The sequence below is a fragment of the Cercospora beticola genome, chromosome 3 (assembly GCF_033473495.1).
Source record: "Cercospora beticola chromosome 3, complete sequence".
In the NCBI taxonomy this organism is placed as follows: domain Eukaryota; kingdom Fungi; phylum Ascomycota; class Dothideomycetes; order Mycosphaerellales; family Mycosphaerellaceae; genus Cercospora; species Cercospora beticola.
In genome coordinates this window covers 3,533,825-3,556,593 of record NC_088937.1, presented here as the reverse complement: position 1 = coordinate 3,556,593, position 22,769 = coordinate 3,533,825, and the positions used below count along the sequence as shown (strand labels likewise).

The window sequence follows — 22,769 nt, the reverse complement described above, 5'->3', positions numbered from 1 at the left end:
GTACAGGATAAGGATGATGATGACTGTGACTAGGTGTGTACGTACTGTACTGGCGAGAAAGTGAAAGTATCGTGCCACGCGAGCGAGGGAGGGAACTACTGCGATTCGGCAAGTCTACTGCTAGCTTCGTCTACTGATAGCGAACTCTCGGAACTTTGGGTTGGTACCTTCTCTTGCCTTGCTTGCTTGCTCACTCGCTACTGCTGCACCTTTTCGACTTCACTTCATCTTTCGTCTCTCTTTCCCGCTCTCTGCTCTGCTCGCGTCGCATACAGCGCACGCCTCTTATGCAGTAGCTATCTGCACGACAAGACGCGCAGTGGACAGCCGCCTTCCTCATCCACAAAAGAAAAGAAACAAGACACACCTTCCTCCAATCCAGCCTGCCAGCTTCCACAACAATACAGCGCTCTCAGAATGTCTAGCGAACCCAAACGCCGCATCTCCGCCCTCAGCGGCAGCGGAGGCGCAGCAGGACGAAACAACTCCCTCTCAGCCCAAAATGCAGACGCAGATCTCGCGCGCATGGGCTACAAGTCCGAATTGCCGCGATCACTGAGCATGCTGTCCATTCTCGGTTTATCCTTCGCCATCATGGCCGTACCATTCGGTCTGTCCACGACGTTATACATTACGTTGACAGATGGGCAGTCTGTGACGATTATTTGGGGCTGGGTACTAGTCAGTTTGATCTCACTGTCGATCGCGGCGAGTTTGGCGGAGATTTGTGCTGTGTATCCGACCGCTGGTGGGGTGTATTATTGTGAGTATTCGAAGCCTACATCCTTCTGAGATGGCATTCCTCTCTCTTGAGCGCAAAACCCTTTGCCCGGAGTGATTCGCCTATTGAGAGCATCGAGCGGAAATACTGATTTAAATCTCAGGGAGTGCCATGATGTCCACAAAGAAATACGCCCCCATCGCCTCCTGGATAACAGGCTGGCTCAACCTCGTCGGAAACTGGACCGTAACCCTCTCCATCAACTTCTCCGGCGCCCAACTAATCCTCAGCGCCATAAGCCTCTACCACGAAGACTTTGTCGCAAACGCCTGGCAAACCATCCTCATGTTCTGGGCCTGGATGCTCATCTGTTTCCTCGTCAACGCCTTCGGATCGAAATACTTGGACCTCATCAATAAGATTTGCATTTACTGGACTGCGGCGAGTGTCGTGGTGATTATGATTGTTTTGTTGACTACGACGGATAATTATCGTTCGGGAGAATTTGTTTTTACGCATTATGATGCTAGTGCGAGTGGCTGGCCGGATGGGTGGGCGTTTTTTGTCGGGTTGTTGCAGGCGGCTTATACTTTGACGGGGTATGGTTTGGTGGCGAGTATGTGTGAGGAGGTGCAGAATCCGGCGAGAGAGGTGCCGAAGGCTATGGTTTTGTCGGTTGCGGCGGCTGGTGTGACGGGTGTCATTTATTTGATTCCGATTTTGTTCGTTTTGCCGGATGTGCAGATGTTGTTGGATGTGGCGAGTGGACAGCCGATTGGGACGCTTTTCAAGACTGTGACGGGTTCGACAGGAGGAGGGTTTGGCCTATTGTTCTTGATTCTAGGCATCCTTTTCTTCGCTGGAGTTGGTGCTCTAACAGCTGCGAGTCGTTGCACTTACGCTTTCGCTCGCGATGGAGCGATTCCAGGATATCGATGGCTGGGAAGCATCAACTCCAAATTGGAGATCCCACTCTGGGGACTGGTCTTGTCCACAGTGGTCGACTGTCTTCTCGGTCTGATTTACTTTGGTTCGACGGCGGCTTTCAACAGCTTCACTGGAGTGGCAACGATCTGCCTTTCCTGCGGCTACGGTCTGCCCATCCTGGTCAGCGTCCTTCGTGGCCGCAAAATGGTCAAGCACTCGACCTTCTCGCTTGGAAAATTCGGATTCGCGATCAATATCCTCTGCCTTTGCTGGATTGGGCTGGCTATCGTGCTGTTCTGCATGCCAGTCAGCTTACCCGTGAGTCTTAGACAAACCAATCAACACATTAGTATTGGAAACCCAGCTAACCCTGCCTAGGTCACCGCCTCATCCATGAACTACGCATCAGTCGTCTTCGTCGCCTTCGCCACGATCAGTTTAGTATGGTACCTCATCCACGGCAGAAAGCACTTCACAGGACCGCCAGTTGTAGCAGACGACGAGCCCACATTAGAAGGTAAACCGCATCCAGCAGACGGCGATGGAGAGCTTGGAGTTGAAGTTGAGAAACAGACATCATATAAACTCTAAGCACAGTAGAGAAGTACATATGGTACAGAACAGAACGCTTCAAGTTCGTCATTTCAAAACTCGCTCATGATGCTCATTCATGCATGCTCATTCGTCGTCGTCCCAAAGTCCTGCTAAACGCTCCCTCTCGGCCGTACCAAAATCATCATATTGCTCATGCGATTCAATGCTCGCTTGTGTCGTCTTGCTTTTAGCAAGTTTCGTCTTCACCAACTCGTAGCCAAGGACGCCTGCTTCCCAAGAAAGATCGCAATCCTTGCACTCAAGCCGAGTGAAGTCGCTCGACATCTCAGCCGATCTGCTGCAGCGGAAACAAGCGAATGAACAAGCTTCGCAAACAGGCTGCTTCGCTTGATCGGTCTCCACTCGAGCAGGAGCTGAGCATTTGTTGCATTTTGTCGTCAACCTCAATCCGTTCAACTTGCACGTGAGGCAGAGCTCACGCTTCGCCCCATTCGGTCGTGCTTGGAACGGAAAGCATCTGAAACAGCTTTCAGACGCTTCATCTTCGGCCCTCAGCCTTGAAGCTGCGATTGCCTGGTTACCCACGGATCTCAGAGCCCCAGGTATTCGGAGCTCAGACCGTCCATCATCCTCTAATGCCTCCGATGTAGGCAGATAGGAACAATCGTGCTGACATGCATTAGACTCATCGCCAAAGCAGATCTGGGCCAGTATTTCAATATTGCGGCGTTCGCCTCTCGACTTCGCAAGTTCTCGCTGAAAAGCCTCTGCCTTCGGGCGAGATGATTCAGCGAACTGTGAGCGGTCCCGCAAGTCTTCGATAGCAGCTTGTGCATCGCGAACCCGCATCTGCGCCTTTTCGAGAGCAGCTTCGTGCTGATTAGCATCGTCTTGTCGAGCATTTCGTGCAGCAAGCTTCCCTTGTGCAGTCAAAGCTTCTTGGAGGTTTCGTTCTGCCCTTGCAATGTCCGATTGCTTTGGTGCCTGGAAAGGCCCATCGTACATGTCACCCTGCACCGCCTGTCTTATTGGCATTGCGCCACATGGTCGTGTCACAATCTTCCCCATGTTCAAGAGCGTCTCGGCTACTTCTAACGGCGAATCTTCAGCTGCTGGCTCCGGTGCTGTATGGAGCGTGAATTGTTCAGGTTTCCGCAGTACCGCACATCCCGTCGTGAACAAATTGATCCGGCCATTCTCAGTGCCGATTAGCAGTTCGCGATGGTCTGGACTGAATACTCCAGACATGATCGCGGATCTGTGCTGGCGAGGCGTGTCCAGGTCTTGCACGTGAGCATTGTCTGCAGAACGATAGGGGTTCCATACTTTCACTATACCATCTGAAGAGCCAGAGTACAGACGAGAGCTGGTTGCACCCCATGAGAGAAATCGCACTCCAGTGTCTGTCAATTCTCTATCGTAGCCGTGAGGCAGAATGTTGAGCGAAACGCCATGGGACAGTACGTGAAGAGGCGCTTGACTTCGTCCAGCCCAACGCTGGTCCCACACGTAGACTTTGCCATCTGTAGCGCCTGCGGCAATGAGGTTGTTATCGTAAGGGCATATCGAGACATCGTTGATGTCCAGAGCCGGACACTGCCATGTGATGACTGCCGATAGTGGTTGCGTTGGGGCAAAACAGCTTACCGCACTTCGGGCGCCGCGCCCACCAAGTTTGATACCGGTACTGTTCGACGCCACTGCGAAGACTACAGACGCAGAACTTGGCCTTGGGTTCCAGCAGACATCAAACACATTTCTGGTCTCGCCCTTGAGCTCGATCTGAGTTTGGTGTTGAACGTCCCACAGCGCTGTCTCTCCTGCGAGTAGTTTGTCCTCATCGCCGCTGAACCCAGCAAGCAGGTAGTTGCGGTGGGCATAAGCTGCGCCCCATTTCAAGGTTGATGGGTAAATGAGAGCCGTGGTGTGCAAGTCCTGGCGTTGCGGTGACCCCTTCCAGGCGCAGTCAATGGATGCACCCTGCGAGTCAAAAACCGCAATACTATCAGATGCAGAGTGGGTTCCTGTTGCAATGTATCCCTCCTGGTGCACGGCAAGGAGATCCACTGAAGCTTTGTGTTGGAAAGACGCTTCAACCCTCGTGCTTCGGACGTCTGGGGAGACAGTATACTTCCGAAGCATTTTGTCTGTACCAGTGGTGAAAAGTGTGCCCTCATGTTCCGCAACAGGCGAGAAAGCAGTCGCCGTGACAGTCTGAAACAGGCGAGGATCCTGTGTCTGTCGCATTGCGCTCAAAGCATTTGGATTGTCTGATTCAGTAACCTCAGGTCGCTCGACATGATGTTCGATAAGCTCTTGCAACTCTCCGTGCTCGTGGTTTCCAACGAGCAGATTGCGACTCATGTTGTACTGCATAGACCGATTGTCCGTAATTGCGATTGATCCCGCAGCGAAGTAAGCGCCAGTCGAGGACCACGAGAGGCCCACTACGTCCCCAGATGTTCCATGATAGTACTTCCGCAGGTGGTAGTCTTTGTGAACGTGGTTCTTAAGCTCTTCAGGAATCGAGAAGCGCGAGGTCGTCCATGCCCGTGAACCCGTGCCGGTTTCCCGCTGGTGTAGAATCCGGTTCACGGTCCGCGGAAATACAGAGTCCTGCAATGCGAGTGGGCCATGGCTGGCCGTGGAGCTTCTGTCGTCAGCAGAGTCTTCAACGTCCTCAATATCTTCAGCGTCACCGCTGTTCCTCATAATAGCCCTGGCATCTGTCCACGACACAAAGCCGTCAACAGCAGCTGGAGCACTTTTTCTCATTCGTTTGGCACGGGGCGCGAGCAGTTCTGCAGAGTCATGGCGCTGGACGTCTGGAGCGTGACGTGCTGTGCCTCCGTTTCGAATCTTTGTGTACCAGTACACCTGCAAGGAGCCTGCGGTCCTTCCATTGAAGTAAGGCATCATAGCCTTCCAGTCGAGGCCGACTTCTTCCTTGAGCTGCTTCAGCAACGCGACTTCTTCTGCCGTGTATTGACTGCCAAAGTTGCTAGCCTTAGCCGTCGAGCTCGATGCATTAGTGCTTGTAGGCTGAGCCTGTGGGATAGCTGCAGAGGCCCGCGCGGGTACAACCACGTTGGATGTGTTGATCTTCATGTTCTTCACCTTGGTAGAGTAGTGGACTTGCAAGCTCGGCAATGTGCGTTGTGGGAAGTAAGGGTGGATCTCGGACCAGGCCATGTTCATAACTCCTTTCAACTTCTTGAGCAATGCGTTATCTTGTGCCGTGAATGGCTGCCATGATCTCTTAGATCCAGAGCTCGAGGGCGTTCGCGTGGCGAGATCTGATTTAGAGTACGATTGCCCGTTATCGTTGGTGTTCACCGATGTAGCGGTACGCTGAGCTGTCAGCAACTGGGATTGCGAAGCTCCGAGGGACGGGGAACGCTGCTGCGTCTCAGCAGATAAAGCTGAGCCCGCTTGTGTTCGCGGGCGATCAGGTTCACCAGGCTGAGCAGGAAACCGCTTGCCCTTGACTTTGGTGTAGTAGCGGACTTTGAGAGTGCCTTTAGTCCGTCCTGGAAAGCGAAGCTCAATCTCATCCCAGCTCAGACCTTCCACCTCCTTAAGTCTCTTGAGCGACATCTCTTCTTGCACAGTCCATGGCCTTCCCGCCTGACTACTACTAGCCGAGCTTGTAGTCGCTGGAGGAGAAGACGAGGGCAGGGTGTGCTGTGGGGCTCGTTCTGTAGAAATCGCGGAACTGCACAGTGCAAAGTCCGGTTCAGAACTGGTAGTCAGGCGTTCCATCTTAGGGTCCGTGGCATCCAGGGTCTGTGTACGTCGTTGCAAGGCATCGATCCTATGGTCTTCCGTCCTGCGCCGCTTGACAAAGTCTTTTGTAGGTCCATCAGAGGAACGTTTTGCGAGGCGATCCATGCTGTTTTCGGGACCATTGCCTTCAAGAATGGCCTCCGGTGGTATGTTCGCCTCGACAGGTTGTTTCGCTAGCAACAGGCCGCTTTCCAGCCGTGAGCTGGACGGAATTGAAGTTCGTGCAGCGTAGTCACTTGTTGTACCTGCTTTCGAGGCAGACAGTCGTCTTTGCTGCTGGTACAAGTCTGCCTTCTGAACCCTTTCCAGTCTCTTTGCTTCAAGCTGCATTTTTGACTGCTCCAAATCTCGCCGAATACGTGCAAAATCTTCCTGCAGCTTTCGGCCTGGCGAGCCTAGTGCTTTCCATGCATCGTTCGAAAGGATTGGTTGTGTGAATGACTGTGTCTTGTCCCTTCCGCTTGCATCTTCTTCTCTTGCTGGATCCGAGGACTGTTTGTATAGCGAAAAGGACTTGAAGCCGGTTGGCGACACATGTTCGCGCATCTGAACCGACGTTGTTCGACCAGACGGTGGTGCAGGCCTATCCGGCGCATTTGTTCCATTCCCAACCTCATTTCGCCGCTCTTCCGCATCGCTACTGGTGATTGAGTCTGTGTAGCCGTGCTGGCTGTTGTGCGATTTATCTTTCTTTGGGCGAGTCTTAAACGATTGGAGCAGTTTGCTAGGCGACTCGTCCTCCGAAGAGAGCAGGTCAATCACCTCAACAGCCATGGTGTGTCGCTTGTGAGCTGTGCTCCATTGTGTCGCTTGCACAGGAAGATGGCGTGCGTTCAAAGAGGAAGATCTACCAAGCCAAGTGCGTATTCAAGTGAGGCATTGAAGGAGCGTTGTTCGTTGCAAGTGAAGTCCGAAGGTGGAAGCTGTTGGAAGACGCGTTTGCGCGTTGTTCTCGTGGCACAGAGCCCCACCACGGCAACCTCACCCTCACACATACATAAGGCGCTTTGTATAGGCACATGTGCATCCACTGAGTGCACTGAAAAGAAGACATCACTGGAACCTCTCTGCTTTGCGTTGACTCGTATCGCATTCGAACGCTATCACATCAGATTACACTCATACAGACGTGCCACCTAGCGCCAATGCCTGCAGAACCAACCCAAAGAAGCGTCAATCCGTTGTTGTACATTGCGTCGTTCCCGTGCTCCTGTGCCTGTACCCTATGCAGATGCTTGAACGCATATCATGTTGTGCCGGCCCACACGAAAGTAGTTCGAGGCCTCAAACAAATGCGGGCTCACGAAACATCGGAGATGCAGCCGGAGCTTCCACCCAAGACTCTCCCTAAGAGCTTGGAGCCGCAGCTGGAGCACCTCCTCGTGGGCCGCGACCGCGGCCTCTAAATTCTCCACCTTCTCCACGGCCACGGTAACCACCACGGCCACGGCCTCTGTTCTCACCATCGCCACGTCCACGATAGCCGCCACGGTGACCACCACGACCACGGAATTCGCCATCTCCGCGCGCACGGCCATTGCCGCGACCTCCACGCCGACCTGCCACGGGACTGAAACCATCGTCCGCCGGTGCGGCGGCGTCAGTAGCGGGAGCGTCACCCCAGCCGTTGGCGCTGGCCACTGGTTCGGCGCCCCAGCTGCCATTGCTTTCTCCAGGTGCCTTGGTGTCCCAACTCTCGCCAGCTTTGTTGCCCGTTGCAGCTTCGTGCGACTCCTCTGCCCAGCTGCTGCCTTGCTGTGCTTGGGTAGATGCCGCTGCTGGCACGTCCACCTCTTCGCTCGGGCGAGGCACGATCTCGTAGCTCTCCTCCAGCCCACTCTTCTCGGCACCAGCTGATGTTCCAGCGGCATCGGTGTTCCAACGCTCGCCAGCGACGTTGCCACTATCTCCTGCTGTGCCCTGAACGGAGGTAGGCTCGGGTTGCACTTCGGCAGCGGTGCTGTTGGGAGCCTCGAGTTCAGTCAGGCCGGCGTTAGCGATCGTAGGGTCAGAGCCAGACTCGCCGGCAGTCTCTCGTGCGACACCTTCGGCCCACTCCTCGGTTGCTTGGAATGGAGTGTGCTTGACAGCGGTCTGCTTCACCTGAGCGTCTGTGACGATGATTAGTACAAAAGGAATGAATTCAGGCATTGGAATGAGTGGACGAGGAACTTACAAGTGGTTTCGGTAAGGGTGCCATCGATACTGGGCACCTGCTCCTCTGCACCTTCGATGATGTTCACCGCAGCATCGACAGCAGAGTCGTCGCCGCCATAGACCAGAAGCAAAGCGCCCTCGAAGGCTCTGTTCTCCTCGGTATCTTCTTCGACCTCAGCTGCTCGCTTGGCAGCTGCAGCACGAAGGAATCGAGAGAACACAAGGAGGTTCTTGCGCAGATCGTTTTGAGATGCGTTCTCGCGCTCCGCTGCGAGCTCCTCCCGCAACTTCGTTACCTCTTGCTTGTGCTTAGTCTCTAGCTCTTCACGCAATTTGTTGAACTTCTCCTGGTATCTCGCGTCCACCGCGCGGTAAGCCTCTGCTTGCTCTTCCAGCTGAGCGAGGTGTGCCTGAAGCTCTGGCTTCTTCTGTGCCTGCGCCTTCTGGTCTTGGTTGATCTTACGCTGCGCAAGGAGTTCGTCAAGAGAGACACCAGGATTTGCCTCCAAGATCGCGTCGAGCTTCTGCATGCCTTGAAGCTTCTTGTTGGTGTTGCGGATCTGCTTGTTCAGGTCTTTGAGATGCTCATCTTGCTCAGTCGTGCTGTGAGCGGCCACTGAGTTCTCCTGGGAAGACGGCTTTGGGACTGCCGTGGCAGCTGAGGGAGTGGTGTTGCTAGCAGCCGCGGCTTCTGCCTTTGCCTTCTTCTTGCGTGCAGACTTGGACTCGCCTGACGAGCCGTTCGACAGGCCGATTGCTTCTTTGGCAGACTGCGCCGCGTCCTTTATCGAGTCGGCGACAGTCATTGCGAAATGTGATTTTGGTACTGCGAATGTGTTGGATCTGAGTTGGGTGCGTTCGTCGGGCGCGAGATTGCTTAACGTGCGAAAAAGCGAGTTGGTCGTGTGTTCGTGTGCGAACGAAGCTGGAGCTTCACAACCATGGGGCGGTTGAAGTTCGGCGAGCTTAAGTGATCGGCTAGATCATGCTTGCACGTCCTCCCAATTTCATCATCACGTCTATACTTGCATTGTCTTGAACCGCGTGCATGATACGAATTATGCCCTCACAACGCCACGGCGACGTTTCGGACTACGACGACAAGTATGGAGAGCTCAAATTCTCAAGCGCTTACGAAGCGAAGCGCAGACATGTCCTTAATGCCTCCTCCGCCGCCGCCAAAGCGACAAAAGCGACCATCGCAGGTCCTCGATGAGGACGTCTACTCAGATGCCCTGTCCCACATCATCGCACGAGACTTCTTCCCTGGGCTGCTAGAGACGGAAGCACAACAGGACTACCTTCAAGCGCTGGAGAGCAACAACAAAGACTGGATACGCGAATCAGGCAGGAAATTGACACAAGTGATGACTCCGCTGCCTGAGGGACGAAGAAGGGTCGGAGCAGGGACAAATTTCACTCCTCGAAGAAGTACAGCTCTGGGCGAGACGCCACGTACATACGTGGGCGGGACGCCAGGTCAGACGCCTGTCGATGGCAATCATTTCGCGCCCGAAGAGGAGAAGCCAGAGGTGGACCTCAACATGTCATTGGGCGCTTTTCAAGCGAAATACACCTCAGAAGATAACGAGAGCTTCAACGCGCTTCTCGACAAGCAGAACGAGAAAAGGGCTTCGAAATATGGGTTCTTCCACCAGGGCAATAAGATACCGACAGCCCGACAAATCGCGTACCGCGACAAGCAGCAGCAGCTTTTGGAGAATGAGCAGAGCTCGACTGCTCTGATCACGACAAATTCTGCTGGTGAAGAGCGCATTGCACTGGCTGCGTCGCGGCCTTCCCAGGATCTCGATGCACGACCGGCTTCTGTTGACACTTTCACCAACAGGCAAGGGCCGCGGAATTCTTTCATGTTCGGTCCGGACGGCGTAGAAGACCAAGTCGTCACTAGAGCTCAAGATGCCGAACTGAGATCTAATGCTCCTCCGAAAGCGATCAACTATGGGGGCACGCGTATTTCAGACGTTCGCGCAGAGGCTGAGAATAACGTGCCTCCGAGTCCGTCTATGAGTGCGATCGATGCTGCCATCGCTGGACGGCCCAGAGCTACTGGATCTGAGACTGGCTATACCGGCGCAGATACGCCTCGTGTGAATGGGTATGCGTTCGTCGATGCAGAGCCGACACCTAGCGAGCTGGGTATACCAGTTACAGATGAGGAGGCGGATGCCGCTGAACAAAAAGCTGCTGCACACTTGCTGCCCAAAGTTGATGAAGACGGCCCTAACCCGTTTCACATTAAGGAACGCAGTAGACGAGAAGATGTTCACCATAGACTTGTGGAAAAGGCCGATGCTTCCAGAAGGAAAGGCGGAAGAATGGAACAACTCCGAAACCTCGGCATCACACCTGGAAGAACTCCAACGCCTAGATTTGCGAGCGGTGCGAACATTCGCAAAGGTGGTATGACTCCGGCAGCACAAGCCTTGGCGAATAGGATTGGCACACCACGCCGTGATGCTGGGTTCTCGTCGAGTGGCGTTAGTAAGTCCAGTTGGACTCCCACGCCGCGAATGAAACCAAAGCAATGAGACACGAAGTTTGGATAACGCGTGAGCAGGACACGAATGTAGGATGATGAGATCTGCCTTCTGCAGAACAAGTGCAAATACCCCGCTGTGCCACTCGCAAGGTGCAGAGCTGAACCAGGGACACACACTTCTCGCTGACCACCTTAACTACCAGGCAAGTGCAGGTCCGCGAAATATTCTTAGTCAAAGCAACGTCTCAGTCAGAGTCGTTCGCGCGGCACACTAGGAAATGCCTTCAACCGTGAACGATTGCAGCGCCCACATCTCAGGTGCGCGTCTTCAGTACCGGTAATACCAAGCAGCTAGTGAAGTGGCCATCGCCATTAAATCGAACATGTTACAACCACATTCTACGGACGGCTCATCAGGTGCAAGCGAATTTCACAACCCTACAAGGTCTCTTCCACCGGAGGGCGGCTTCGACGCTTTACAGGCATCCAAGAACAAATGGAAGCGATGTGAATGCTGGGCGCTGGCTGGAGTGAACACTAGGCGCGCCCGGGCTGTGTTCAACAGTCAGGATCCTCGGCGGTGACCCGGTGAACGGTACTTGACGCACGAGCTATCGCGTGGGTAGATCCGTGGGCACTGGTAGATCCGGGGTGTGGTCATCGTGTCGTGCAGCTCTAGCTCCGCTGCAAGGTACCGATCAAACTTGCCAGACACCCTTTATCCCAGATGCGCGACATCACACTGAGGCTCTGTGTATAGGCGTAGATGCGTCGCAAGCGAGAGCAACGGTGAGGTTATGCTGGTGAAATTCCGAGGCTCGGGACGAAGGAGGAATCAGAGCCTTGCAATACAGCCCGCGGGCTCGACCGCGAACAAAATTGATTGATCTACCTCCGCCTCCGCAGAACCCTCAAACTTCGCCACGATGCATAGCACAGATAGTATCAGCAATTCTATAATTACCTATTTCGCTTTTGGTGCGTACAGCAAAAGCAGGACGTTGTTGAGCTGCGCACCACAACGGGACAGTTTCCATGAGATATGTAAGCGATATGTAAGCGATATGCAAGCTGCGCAAAACAACTTGCCCGCAAATGTGATTGACTAGTAGTAGATCGTGCAAGTTGGTTGTTCTGCCCTCCGTGCTGTGGTGCTGTCTCGCCATGACCCGCGAGAGAAATGGTCTGATTGATAAGATAAGCGAGGTCTTGGCGGGCTCTGCACCTTCCATCACACCCCATCTCCATTCCTGCTTGTCTTCGAGCTTCGCATCATCTTCGACTACTTACTGGTGCGCACTCCACGTTTCTCACTGGAATCTCGATCTTCCATGCCGTGCATTGCATTGGTGGTATTCCTCTGATCGGCGCGTGTTTGACGCGCCTGTCAGCTGTCTCACACCTTTTTGCGCCGACTCCGGTCGGCTCGAGCGCACCTCGATCCCTTGAACTGGGCGCACCCCAAGTGAAGCAGAGTGACGGCAGCACAGCACCAGAATCGCGAACTCCACCACGGGAGTTGCTGGCGCGCCAGCAATCTCTTCCGCCATGGCGACCGTCGCAGTCACCCCCGAACCGCACGAGCAGGTCAAACCTACGACAGAGCGCGCCGACCAACCTCCGGCGGCACTGACGCCACCGACCAGCGATGGAGAGATGAACGAGAACCAACAGAAAGAGAATGAAGACTCTGAGCTTTCGGATTTGGAGTTTGAGGATGAAGACGAGGAGATATTCCCCGATCATTACTGGGATGAGGCAAATGGCGGCAAGATTCCTGTGTTCAAGCCGACCATGGAGCAATTTCGCGATTTCCAGAAGTTCATTGACAAGATCGACAAGTATGGCATGAAATCTGGTATCGTGAAGGTGATACCGCCAAAGGAATGGTATGTTGAGCATTGCGCGCGTACATGTGGGGCAACGCGCGGGTACTAACAGCCCTGCAGGCGCGATTCCCTGCCCGAGTTAAAAGAGAAGGTCAAGAGCATCCGTATTAAGAATCCCATCACACAAGAGTTCAACGGCACATTCGGCACATACACACAACAGAATGTGGAGAAACAGCGTTCCTACAACCTGCCGGAATGGAAGGCTCTGACCGAAGAGTCGCAGCATCAGCCACCTGCGAAGCGAGGAGAACGACGAAAGAATCAGAAGGAAGTCGTGCGAGGAAATGGTAGCACGCGCAGCCGTGCTGTAAAGACAGAAGAAGATGATGAAGGCTCCGCGAAGTCTAGGAGGAAGTCTGGCCGAGCTCGACGCGGTGCAACCGCAGACGTGTCCGACGAAGAGTCAGCACCTGCCACGCCCATTGCTGAACCTCCAGCAAAGAAAGCTCGCGGCCGGCAGCCCAGACCCAAAGGTGGCAATCAAAACAAGTCTGTCACTTCTCGACGACTGAACAATACCGCTCAGACCGAGACACATATTGATGAGAAAGCATTCAAGAACTTCGATCACCGTCTGGAAGATGTGGACGAGTTCACTCCGGAACGATGCGCCGAGCTCGAAACGCTTTACTGGAAGACCATGAGCTTTAACCAGCCTATGTATGCTGCTGATATGCCTGGCTCGCTGTTCGACGACACGGTCACTAGCTGGAATGTTGCGCATCTGCCAAATGTTCTGGATGTTCTGGGAACCAAAGTACCAGGTGTGAACACTGCATACCTATATATGGGTATGTGGAAGGCTACATTCGCATGGCACCTTGAAGATGTGGACCTTTACAGCATCAACTACATTCACTTTGGTGCGCCCAAGCAATGGTACAGCATATCCCAGGAAGACGCCCGAAAATTTGAACGTGCAATGCGTCAAGCTTGGCCGGTGGACTCGAAGAATTGTGATCAGTTCCTTCGCCACAAGACGTACCTCATCTCTCCAGACGTGCTCCAGAAGCAGTACGGCGTCAAGGTGAACAAGCTGGTACACTACGAAGGTGAATTCGTTATCACTTACCCATATGGATACCACTCTGGCTACAACATTGGGTACAACTGTGCCGAATCTGTCAACTTCGCTACCGAAAACTGGCTGGAGTTCGGTCGGATTGCCAAGAAGTGCAACTGTGAACCAGACAATGTGTGGGTTGATGTTGGCGAGATCGAGCGCAAGCTACGTGGCGAGCCAACTCCTGAGTACTACGAAGAGACTGACAGCGAGGGCGAATTGGAAGAAGAGGACAGCAAGCTACCCACTCCACCAGCTAGCGTCAAAGGCGCTGCTAAATCACGAAAGCGCAAGCGCGACACGAAGAAGGAGGAGCCCAAGAAGAAAAAGAAGATTAAGATTCGCATCAGGATCCCAGGCAAGGAGCCCTGCTGCATGTGTCCTAATGAGAACCCATGGGAGACGCTTCTGCCAACAGACAACGGCAAAAAGGCACACAAATCATGCGCGCTTTATACGCCGGAGACCTATATGGATGACGAGGATGGCACGGAGCTGGTGCGCGGCGTCGCTAACATCGACAAGGCCCGTCTCGAGCTCAAGTGCAATTTCTGCCGATCCAAGAAGGGCGCGTGCTTCCAATGCTCGGCCAAGAAGTGCACTCGCGCATTCCATGCTAGTTGCGCGGTTGCTGCAGGCGTGCTTGTGGACGCTGGACTGGTGCCGACCTTTGACGCTGAAGGCAATGAATACTATGAACAAGGCTTTGACTTTCGTTGCCGATACCACCGACCCAAGATGCCGAAGGTTCTGGACATGGATGCACTGGAGAGCACCAAGCGTGTTTACACCGAAGCAAAGAACCTCAAGCCACAGGATACGATGCAAGCACAGTATCACGGTGGAGAAGTGTTTGGTGGTCTCGTCGTTGAGAATCGTCCAGCTGAACAGACTCTTGTCGTGGATGTGCTACCCGATGGCGACCGGGTCGAGGTAGAATACAAGTGGCTCTGCGTCCTGAATCCTGATGATTCGGTGCGGCCGAAGCCATCGGCAGCGGCCAAGCCTGTTCCGAAGGACATGAATAAGAACAGCCTGGCATTGTCGAATCGTCAAGATGGTGTTCCGGCTCAAGACGACGTTTTCCACTCGGACCAACAGTACAAGTGGCACGACTTCTACAATTACCACACTCCACCTCCTGGATTTCAAACAGTGCTCTGGAAAGCTCCGAGCAAATACAAGATTGATATCAACGGCCCTGACACACTGTACTACTACATTCCTGAGATCTCGACGGACGCCAAGGTCTTCTTCGCAGACAAGCCAGGAAGCAAGCAGGTGGCAACCAGAGGCAATTTCATGGACCGCGTGCAGCCCAAACAGACGGCGTATCAATACCCAGCTGCCAGGCAAGCGATTGCTCCCGCGCACGCTTCGGCGCCAATTTGGCGTACGCATCAACCAGCTATCAGTGCCGCCGCCCTTCCTGCGCGCAGCACCAGTATCCATGAGAAGCCATACGTGTACAAGCCTAAGGAGCCCGCAAAGCCGAACAATGTTCACTGCACCGTCGACTATCAAGCTCTGGCGAACCAGCGTAATTTCACTGCGGATCCTCTCCGGCGCCACTCTTCGGTCTTCAGCCAACAACCGCCGCCTCTTCAGCCCGCTCCTTCTCACCAACAGCCGCCGGTGCAATACACGCCACAGTACAACTATCAAGGCGGAGAAGTTACGCGTACTCCTTCAGGCAGTGTTCGACCTTTTCCTCCTGATCAGTATTACTCTTCTAAAACGCTGCCGGCAGCATATCAAGGCGAGTATTCGAGATTCCGACGCGAGTCGCAAGGCGCGCAGACGTTGCAACGTCCTAACTTCGAGCCAGCCGGGTACACGCCCAACTATCAGTCGGTCAAGCAGCAGAAATCGATGCTCAAGCAAGGCCAGTCAGGCGTACCCGGCACCGGCTCGCCGTTCGCGTCGAACCCATACACACCAGCAGCTGAGTCACGCCCTTCGTCTTCGGCGATCAGTGCTCACTCGCCCTCGAACGGCGCACCGACACCCGCGCCTCCGAGTGCACCGATGGCCAAGCCTGAAGGATCACAGTCAGATGCAGCATACTTGCAAGACCTGCAGAAGTATCCGTATCTGCTCAACAGCTTCTGTCGCAAGCCCAAGGTATACGAGTCTCCTTACGCAATTGGTGGTGGTTACACGCCAAAGTACCAGCCACTCGAGCTGCAGAAGCAGACTGATGGCTATGACAGCAGAACGGTCGCCCGTCATACGCCTAGCAACTCGATTTCGGCACAGTCGCAACAGCAAAGTCAACAGTGGACGCCGCCATCACAAGTTTGGGATCGTGCGGGACTTGCAAATCAGGTCCAGACTCCGCCACCCGCGGAGCAGAACCAGCAGCATTATCAACAGGCTCAGCTCTTACAGAGATACGTACCTGTGTCGCACAGCACGCCGCAAGAATTCCAGCGTCAGATCCAGGGAAGCATGGCGAGCACTGCCAGCCGCGATGGCGCACAGGCTCGGTTGATGAGAGACCAAGGTTATGCGCCTTTCAACAGCCCCTACGCATCGGCGCCGATTTATCAGCAGCGCAGCAGTTCTGGACAAGATCCAGCCAAGTCTTACAACAGTCCAAAGGCGCCTACACCCAGCCCGCTGTCAGATGCTCAGGGATCCGGACGGAGCCATACACCGACCCATGGCGCGCCCGGACATGGTCCAGGTGCCTGGAATACCTTGCCGCCACCAAATCCATTACACCCGAATGTGCAGCAGCAACAGAACGAGCGACCGCCTGGTGCGAGCCATGGATATAACAATCCTACTCTACCGCAGATGGGAGGTGGAAACGAGACTTGGCGGTATAATTGAAAGGAGATGGGTTTATGAGAAAACAATGTGCACATATCCAAAGCGACAGCTGAAAGAGACCTGAGACGAAGGCATGTACGATTTATCGACCGATCACGACGAGAAAAGGAGGGGCGGCTTTTTGGGTTTTCTTTACTTTTTCAATTCGTTCTTCTCGCTGCTGGGTATACATTTACCTTGCTCATTAGCTTTTGGGGGTGGCAAGACCACTTTTCGCTCATGGCATGAGGAGACCGTCCTCGAGGTCCGAGGGATGAGCCTCGAATTTGGTAGCGGGGTTTGCTGTAACGATAGTCACTACTCACCAGTATTACCACAATGAAAACCGTGATGTTGGAGACACTGTTCTCACTTTGGTACATTTTTTCAGCGCTCGATGTTTTTGTCAATGGTTAACCATGGAGCAAGAAGAGCTCTGGGAGGTTGAGTAGATTTGTGGGAGCTAGGTGAAGAACTGATTGGACACGCAGATAGCAAGTCTGGCTGGGCCTTCATATGTGCGCCATTCACATACATATACAAGTCCCGTCTACAACGCAATCGGCTTTCCCTCACCCTGCGGTCCCTCTTCAGTTTTCCCACTGGGCCCATCCTCCTGCTGTCGCCCCCGATACTCATCAGTCTCATACCTCTTCCCTCTGAAGCCCCAAATTCCCCAGTTCCCGCAACTCACATCCCCAGGATCCAAGTCATTCAGATCCCATCTCAGACTCCTGAAGCGGTTCTCTCCTGGCTGCAACAAAATGTCCATCTCGCCCTTCGCTTGATCCGTCACCCAGGAAATATCCCTTTGCATGTCGTATTCGGTATATCCGGTACAGATGATGGGGACCTTAGTCTCGAGAAGCTGTGGGAGAGTTTGCGACCATTCGTGCGAGGAAGCTGGATGTCCGAAACCTGGATGGAAGCAAACAAAGCAGTCGAAGTAAGGGTCGTAAGGGGTGAAGTGTTGGGCTTCGTGGAGGGTGTGGAAGTATTCGACGTATGTTGAGATTTTCATTTGTCCGCCCAGACGGTCTTCGACGATGGCGCCGAAGGGGTTTTGCGATGTGCGTGGTGGAAGCGGGAATTCGTCGTCGCGGTTGGACATGCTTTCGGGTCCGATGAAGATTAAGTGAAATGTTGCGCGGGGGAAGAGGTATGAGAGTTGGAGCCAGACTTGGCGGGGAAGAGAGGATTCCGCGCGGGCGCCGAGGATGAAGAGGCGGACTGGGGGTGCTTGGGTTCGCAGGCCCTTGATATCAACACCGCCTCCGGATCGAGGTGGGTGGAGGGTATAGCGGAGGGCTGGAAGTGATGGGTTAGAGGAGGCGGATTGAGTAGTTCATGGGACAAATGCTTACCAGATAATGATCTCAGTCCCTCGGGAGTCAGTTTTTGTGACAGGCTGTATGGACTGAGTTCGTGCAGCACGCTCCCGACTGTGATGGGATATGTCAACAATCGCGTGACTTGTCGTAGCGGCCTCTCCTCGTTGATTGCTTCAAATTCTCGGCTATACAACAGAGTGTCCCAATTCTGTAGGTTAACCTGTGCCTCCTCTAGTTGTGCGCCCGGATACTCGAATTCGGGGAAGAACCGCCCGCTGTTCAAATCGTGATCATCCTCATTGATCTCTCGCAGCAGGTCACAGATTTCCAAATGGCTCTCGTAGTCGCTAGCGAAATGCTGCTCGCTGCACGATACTGGGATGCCACAGTCTGGGCACTCGTATCGTACATGTGCAGGGGGCATTGCGCCCGTCTTTCTCGACTCTAGATCATGAGGAGATGTAGGTGCTCTCGTTGCTTGATGTTCGGGGTGTGGACAGTAGGCATTCTGCTTCATAAAAGCCGCTCGTTTCCGTATCGCCGGCGATGGAGAATTGGTGAAGGAGTGGAAGAGATTGTTGGGTTGCAGCAACACTTTTCGTTCTGCATCTTGGGGTGTATATGGTTCTTGAGACCGTGCTGTCGCTGGTGCAGCTCGCTGTTTCGTCGACGAATGGATCTTTCGTGGTTGTGAGGGCTGTTTCGCTGCCGCCGTGGTAAATGCCCGTCTGGAGGTGGATGGTAATGATCGCGCGGGAGTGTTTCTGATGGCCAGGCGCAGACACCTGCTGCACATGGACTTGGCGGCCATTGTCGTGCTGTCGGGCGCGATATTGTGATGTTGCTCCAGTCAATGACCTCTGCTGGCGATGATGCTGTCGGGAGTGCTGCCTCGCCTCAACTTGCCGTTTGTGGCGCGAGCTTCGCGACTTTCTCTCTCGAATCGATAACACCGCAGCTCTTCTTCCCACCTCGCACTGGTCGCAACACCAACACCCACCGGCCACCATGGCCAACGTCCAGCAGACTCAGGCGTTCTATGCGCTCACACTGGAAGCGCCTTCCGCGCCGACTGCCGCCGTGCTCTGCAATGTCATTCCGGGACTCAAAACTGGCGACCAGCAAATCTTCGAAGCGCGAGGCCAGCGCGTTTTACTGCACCGCATCACCGAGAGCGCCGACCGGACAGAACGCAAAATCACGACAGTATGCGATCAGGATGCCTTCGGGATCATTCGCGGCGTCGCCGCATTTCGAATCCCTGCAACCGCCACAGGTAAGCATCTTCAGATCCACAGACTAGAGTTCGCATAGTGATGGCTGTCAGTCACAGCACCTGGATGAGACCTAGCGCTGCACGATCTGGCAAACACCATCCCTTTGTAACGAGTGGAATGTTGACAGTGAGTAGACCAGCTTGTGATTTCCTCCGACTCTGGACGAGTAGCGATGCTACAGTATGACCACGAAAAGAACCGCTTCAAGCGCCTCCACTTGGAAACATACGGTAAGTCAGGTGTGCGACGGACCATTCCAGGTCAATATTTGGCGAGCGATCCTCGAGGGCGATGTATCATGATGGCGAGTGTGGAGAAGAACAAAGTAGTCTACATGTTGAATCGACATGCCGACGGGAATATTCTGATATCGAGCCCACACGAGGCCAATCAGTGGGGCAGCTTGTGCTTTGCGCTGTGCGCTTTGGATACGGGATGGGAACCTCCCATTTTCGCGACTCTCGAAGTCGAGTACACCGAAGCGGAGAGTGATCCCACGGGAGAGGCGTATCAGCGGAGAGAAAAGCAGTTGGTGTACTACACGGTGGATATGGGTCTGAACCATGTCGTCAAGACGTGGAGCGAGCCAGTGGACTACACGGCAAACATGCTTTTCGGAGTACCTGGAGGACAAGACGGCCCATCCGGCGTGCTCGTGTGTTGTGAAGACCGCATCTACTACAAGCACGACAAGGCAGCCAATCTTTCGATTGCCATTCCACGAAGAGAAGGTGCAACCGAAGACAAGGAGCGGAAGCGACAAATTGTGGCGGGCTGCCTGCATCTAGCAAAGACCAGACATGAATTCTTCTTCTTCTTGCAGACCGAAGATGGCGATGTCTTCAAGCTCAACATCAACATGGCTACGGACGAGCAGGGACGACAAACAGCAGACCCTGAACAGATCGTGCTGAAGTACTACGACACATTCCCGGTGGCTAAGCAAATGCTGCTGCACAAAAAGGGGTTCTTGTACATTGCCGCCGAAGACGGAAACACACAGCTATTCCACATCGATGACCTTGCGGACGATCCTGAGTTCGAGCCACACAACACCTTCACCTCCGACGGCGTCTCGACGGATCCCAGCGAGCCCATTGAGCCAACATACTTCAAGCCACGCGAGCTCACGATGACACATCTGGCTGTTGATGTGCCAGGCTTGCATCCATTGATGAAGACTAGAGTGGACAATTTGACTCACGAAGATGCCCCTCAGATCTACGGAATTCAGGGCAAGGGCAACCGAAGTCAGTTCAAGACTATCAGGCACGGTCTAGATGTCGAAATCCTCATTAACAATAGCATGGGAAATGTGCCTTACGACAATATCTGGACCTTCAAACACCGAGCGACGGACGAGCACCACAGATATCTTTTGTTGAGCAGCAACTACGGCGATCTCACAATCGCGTGCTCGATTGGCGACTCCGTGGAGCAGATCGAGAACTCGAATTTCTTGGAAAATCGAGCTACGGTGCACGCAGAACAAATGGGAGATGCTGTACTCGTGCAAGTGCATGCCAGAGGTATCCGATCTATATACCAGGATGGCAAGCTGAATGAGTGGAACACTCCATCACATCGCACATGTGTCGTGGCTTCAGCGAATCAGTACCAGCTCTTGCTGGGCCTGAGTTCAGCAGAGCTCTGTTTCTTCTTCATGGGCGAAGACGGCGTTCTCGTCCAACTGGATGAGATGCCCGAGATGAGCGGTAAAATTACAGCAATGTCGGTAGGGCAAACACCAAAGGGACGACAACAATCGAAATATGCAGTGGTAGGCTGCGACGACTGTACCATTCGTGTCCTCAGTATCGAGCTCGATACTCCACTCGAGGCGCGAAGTGTGCAGGCTCTGTCTGCAGTCCCTACTTCTCTCGAAATCGTGGAGATGCTTGATCCTGCTTCCGGTACTACCATCAATGTCGTCCACATCGGTCTGCAGTCAGGCCTATATCTCCGTGCAGTCATCGACGAAACAACTGGAGAACTTGGAGACGTCCGAACCAAATTCCTCGGCACGAAAGCCCCTCGCTTGTGTCCAGTGCAAGTCGAGGACGAAGATTGCGTGCTCGCATGCTCAAGTAGACCATGGCTCGGCTACAACCATCCCCAATCGCATCTCTACACGGTTACGCCTTTGATCGCAGAGCAAATGGAAGCCGCACGAGCCTTCATCAGTCCCGACCTCAGTGGACTTTGCGCCATCCAGGGATCTTCACTTCTCATCTTTCAGCTGCCATCAGTAGAGGGCAGACTTTCACACAGCGCAATACCGCTGAACAACACTCCTCGTGGCATGACTCGGAATCCGTACTTCCCGATCTGGTATACTGTCCAAGCTGATGGCAACACCCTTTCCAAAGCCACTCGTGACCAGCTCCGCGGTAAGGTCATCGACGATGATGAAGAAGCCACGGCGCTCGAGCGCCATCTTGGACTGCCACGCGGTACTTCGCATTGGGCATCCTGCATCCAAGCCATCGACCCACTCAACCGACAAGGCGTTGTGTCCACAGTTGAGCTGGGCGAGAACGAGGCTGCTTTGTGCTGCACGTGTGTCGCTTTCGAGTCACGAAACTATGAGTTGTACTTAGCAGTCGGCACCGGACAGCACATGTCGCCAGGCACTGCACAGCAGGCTGCCGGTTACGTGCACATCTACAAGCTTGAGGAGGACGGCACAAAGATGACATTCGTTCACAAGACCAAGTTCGCACAGCCGATCTACGCCCTACTACCTTTCCACGGGCGACTGGCGTTGGGCGTGGGCAACGAGCTGTTAATTTACGACATGGGTATGAAGGCTCTGCTGCGAAAAGCGCGTGGGACAGCAACGCCCAACCAGATCGTCTCGCTCGAGGCGCATGGTAATCGCATCATCTGCGGTGATGTCAGCGAGAGTGTCACATACCTCGTCTATAAGCCCGGGTTCAATAGGCTGATCCCATTTGTGGACGATGTCATCCAGCGATGGACGACAGGCACAACAATGATCGACTACGAGACCGTTGCAGGAGGCGACAAGTTTGGCAATCTGTGGGTTGTGCGGTGTCCGGAACAACCCAGTCAAGAGGCCGATGAAGAAGGTGCCGGTGGTTTCATCATGAATGAGCGAAGCTACCTGAATGGTGCACCATACCGACTCGATCTGCGTGCACACTACTACTGCCAAGACATCCCCATGAGCTTGCAGCGTACCGCACTTGTGGCTGGAGGTCAAGAAGTGTTGTTCTGGTCTGGTCTGCAAGGTACACTCGGCATGCTCGTGCCATTCGTCACTCGCGAGGATGTCGAATTCTTCACTTCGCTTGAGCAGCAATTGCGTGCGGAGGATCCTCCCCTTGCAGGACGAGACCATCTCATGTATCGATCGTACTACGTCCCTGTCAAGGGCGTCATTGATGGCGATCTCTGCGAACGTTTCATGGCGCTCAGCTATGACAGCAAGCAGAAGGTTGCGGCAGAAGTGGATCGCAGTGTGAAGGAGATTGAGAAGAAGGTGCAGGAGATGAGGACGAGAGTGGCGTTTTAAATGACTGCTGTCGCTCAGCATTGCTTCGAGATCGCTGGCATAAGCAGGAAGGCGTCCTTCGAAGCGTACTTTGGAAAAAGCCTCGCTGGGTGTAACATAGATGAAACTCAAAAAGCTGGAGAAGGGACGACCGGAATGATACCAGCTGAGCGTACTCAATTGAATAAGAAAAAGCATCTTGACACTTCTTCGACCACTCCAG

At 54.0% G+C, this 22,769-nt stretch overlaps 7 protein-coding genes across 7 annotated transcripts; 4 read left to right on the top strand and 3 right to left on the bottom strand.

The window, feature by feature from the left end:
- Positions 1 to 417: 417 nt before the first annotated feature.
- Positions 418 to 2,239, top strand: RHO25_005390 (uncharacterized protein; the record flags this gene model as incomplete). The annotated part of the gene is made up of 3 exons (XM_023596293.2): positions 418 to 763; positions 885 to 1,966; positions 2,027 to 2,239. The coding sequence occupies 3 exons, from the start codon at positions 418 to 420 to the stop codon at positions 2,237 to 2,239; spliced, it is 1,641 nt and encodes a 546-aa protein (XP_023457459.1).
- An 87-nt stretch (positions 2,240 to 2,326) lies between these two features.
- RHO25_005389 (uncharacterized protein) lies at positions 2,327 to 6,763 on the bottom strand (the record flags this gene model as incomplete). The annotated part of the gene is made up of 1 exon (XM_023596292.1): positions 2,327 to 6,763. One exon carries the CDS (start codon positions 6,761 to 6,763, stop codon positions 2,327 to 2,329), a length of 4,437 nt encoding a protein of 1,478 aa, XP_023457891.1.
- A 573-nt stretch (positions 6,764 to 7,336) lies between these two features.
- On the bottom strand, positions 7,337 to 8,952 carry RHO25_005388 (uncharacterized protein; the record flags this gene model as incomplete). The annotated part of the gene is made up of 2 exons (XM_023596291.2): positions 7,337 to 8,100; positions 8,166 to 8,952. The coding sequence occupies 2 exons, from the start codon at positions 8,950 to 8,952 to the stop codon at positions 7,337 to 7,339; spliced, it is 1,551 nt and encodes a 516-aa protein (XP_023456768.1).
- Positions 8,953 to 9,252: 300 nt separating this feature from the next.
- On the top strand, positions 9,253 to 10,698 carry RHO25_005387 (uncharacterized protein; the record flags this gene model as incomplete). Its single annotated transcript, XM_023596290.2, has 1 exon — positions 9,253 to 10,698. The coding sequence occupies one exon, from the start codon at positions 9,253 to 9,255 to the stop codon at positions 10,696 to 10,698; it is 1,446 nt and encodes a 481-aa protein (XP_023456769.1).
- Positions 10,699 to 12,197: 1,499 nt separating this feature from the next.
- RHO25_005386 (uncharacterized protein) lies at positions 12,198 to 16,442 on the top strand (the record flags this gene model as incomplete). Its single annotated transcript, XM_023596289.2, has 2 exons — positions 12,198 to 12,538; positions 12,599 to 16,442. The coding sequence occupies 2 exons, from the start codon at positions 12,198 to 12,200 to the stop codon at positions 16,440 to 16,442; spliced, it is 4,185 nt and encodes a 1,394-aa protein (XP_023456767.1).
- A 529-nt stretch (positions 16,443 to 16,971) lies between these two features.
- RHO25_005385 (uncharacterized protein) lies at positions 16,972 to 18,563 on the bottom strand (the record flags this gene model as incomplete). Its single annotated transcript, XM_023596288.2, has 2 exons — positions 16,972 to 17,729; positions 17,786 to 18,563. 2 exons carry the CDS (start codon positions 18,561 to 18,563, stop codon positions 16,972 to 16,974), a joined length of 1,536 nt encoding a protein of 511 aa, XP_023456623.1.
- A 197-nt stretch (positions 18,564 to 18,760) lies between these two features.
- Positions 18,761 to 22,567, top strand: RHO25_005384 (uncharacterized protein; the record flags this gene model as incomplete). Its single annotated transcript, XM_023596287.2, has 2 exons — positions 18,761 to 19,028; positions 19,164 to 22,567. 2 exons carry the CDS (start codon positions 18,761 to 18,763, stop codon positions 22,565 to 22,567), a joined length of 3,672 nt encoding a protein of 1,223 aa, XP_023457672.1.
- Positions 22,568 to 22,769: the final 202 nt, after the last annotated feature.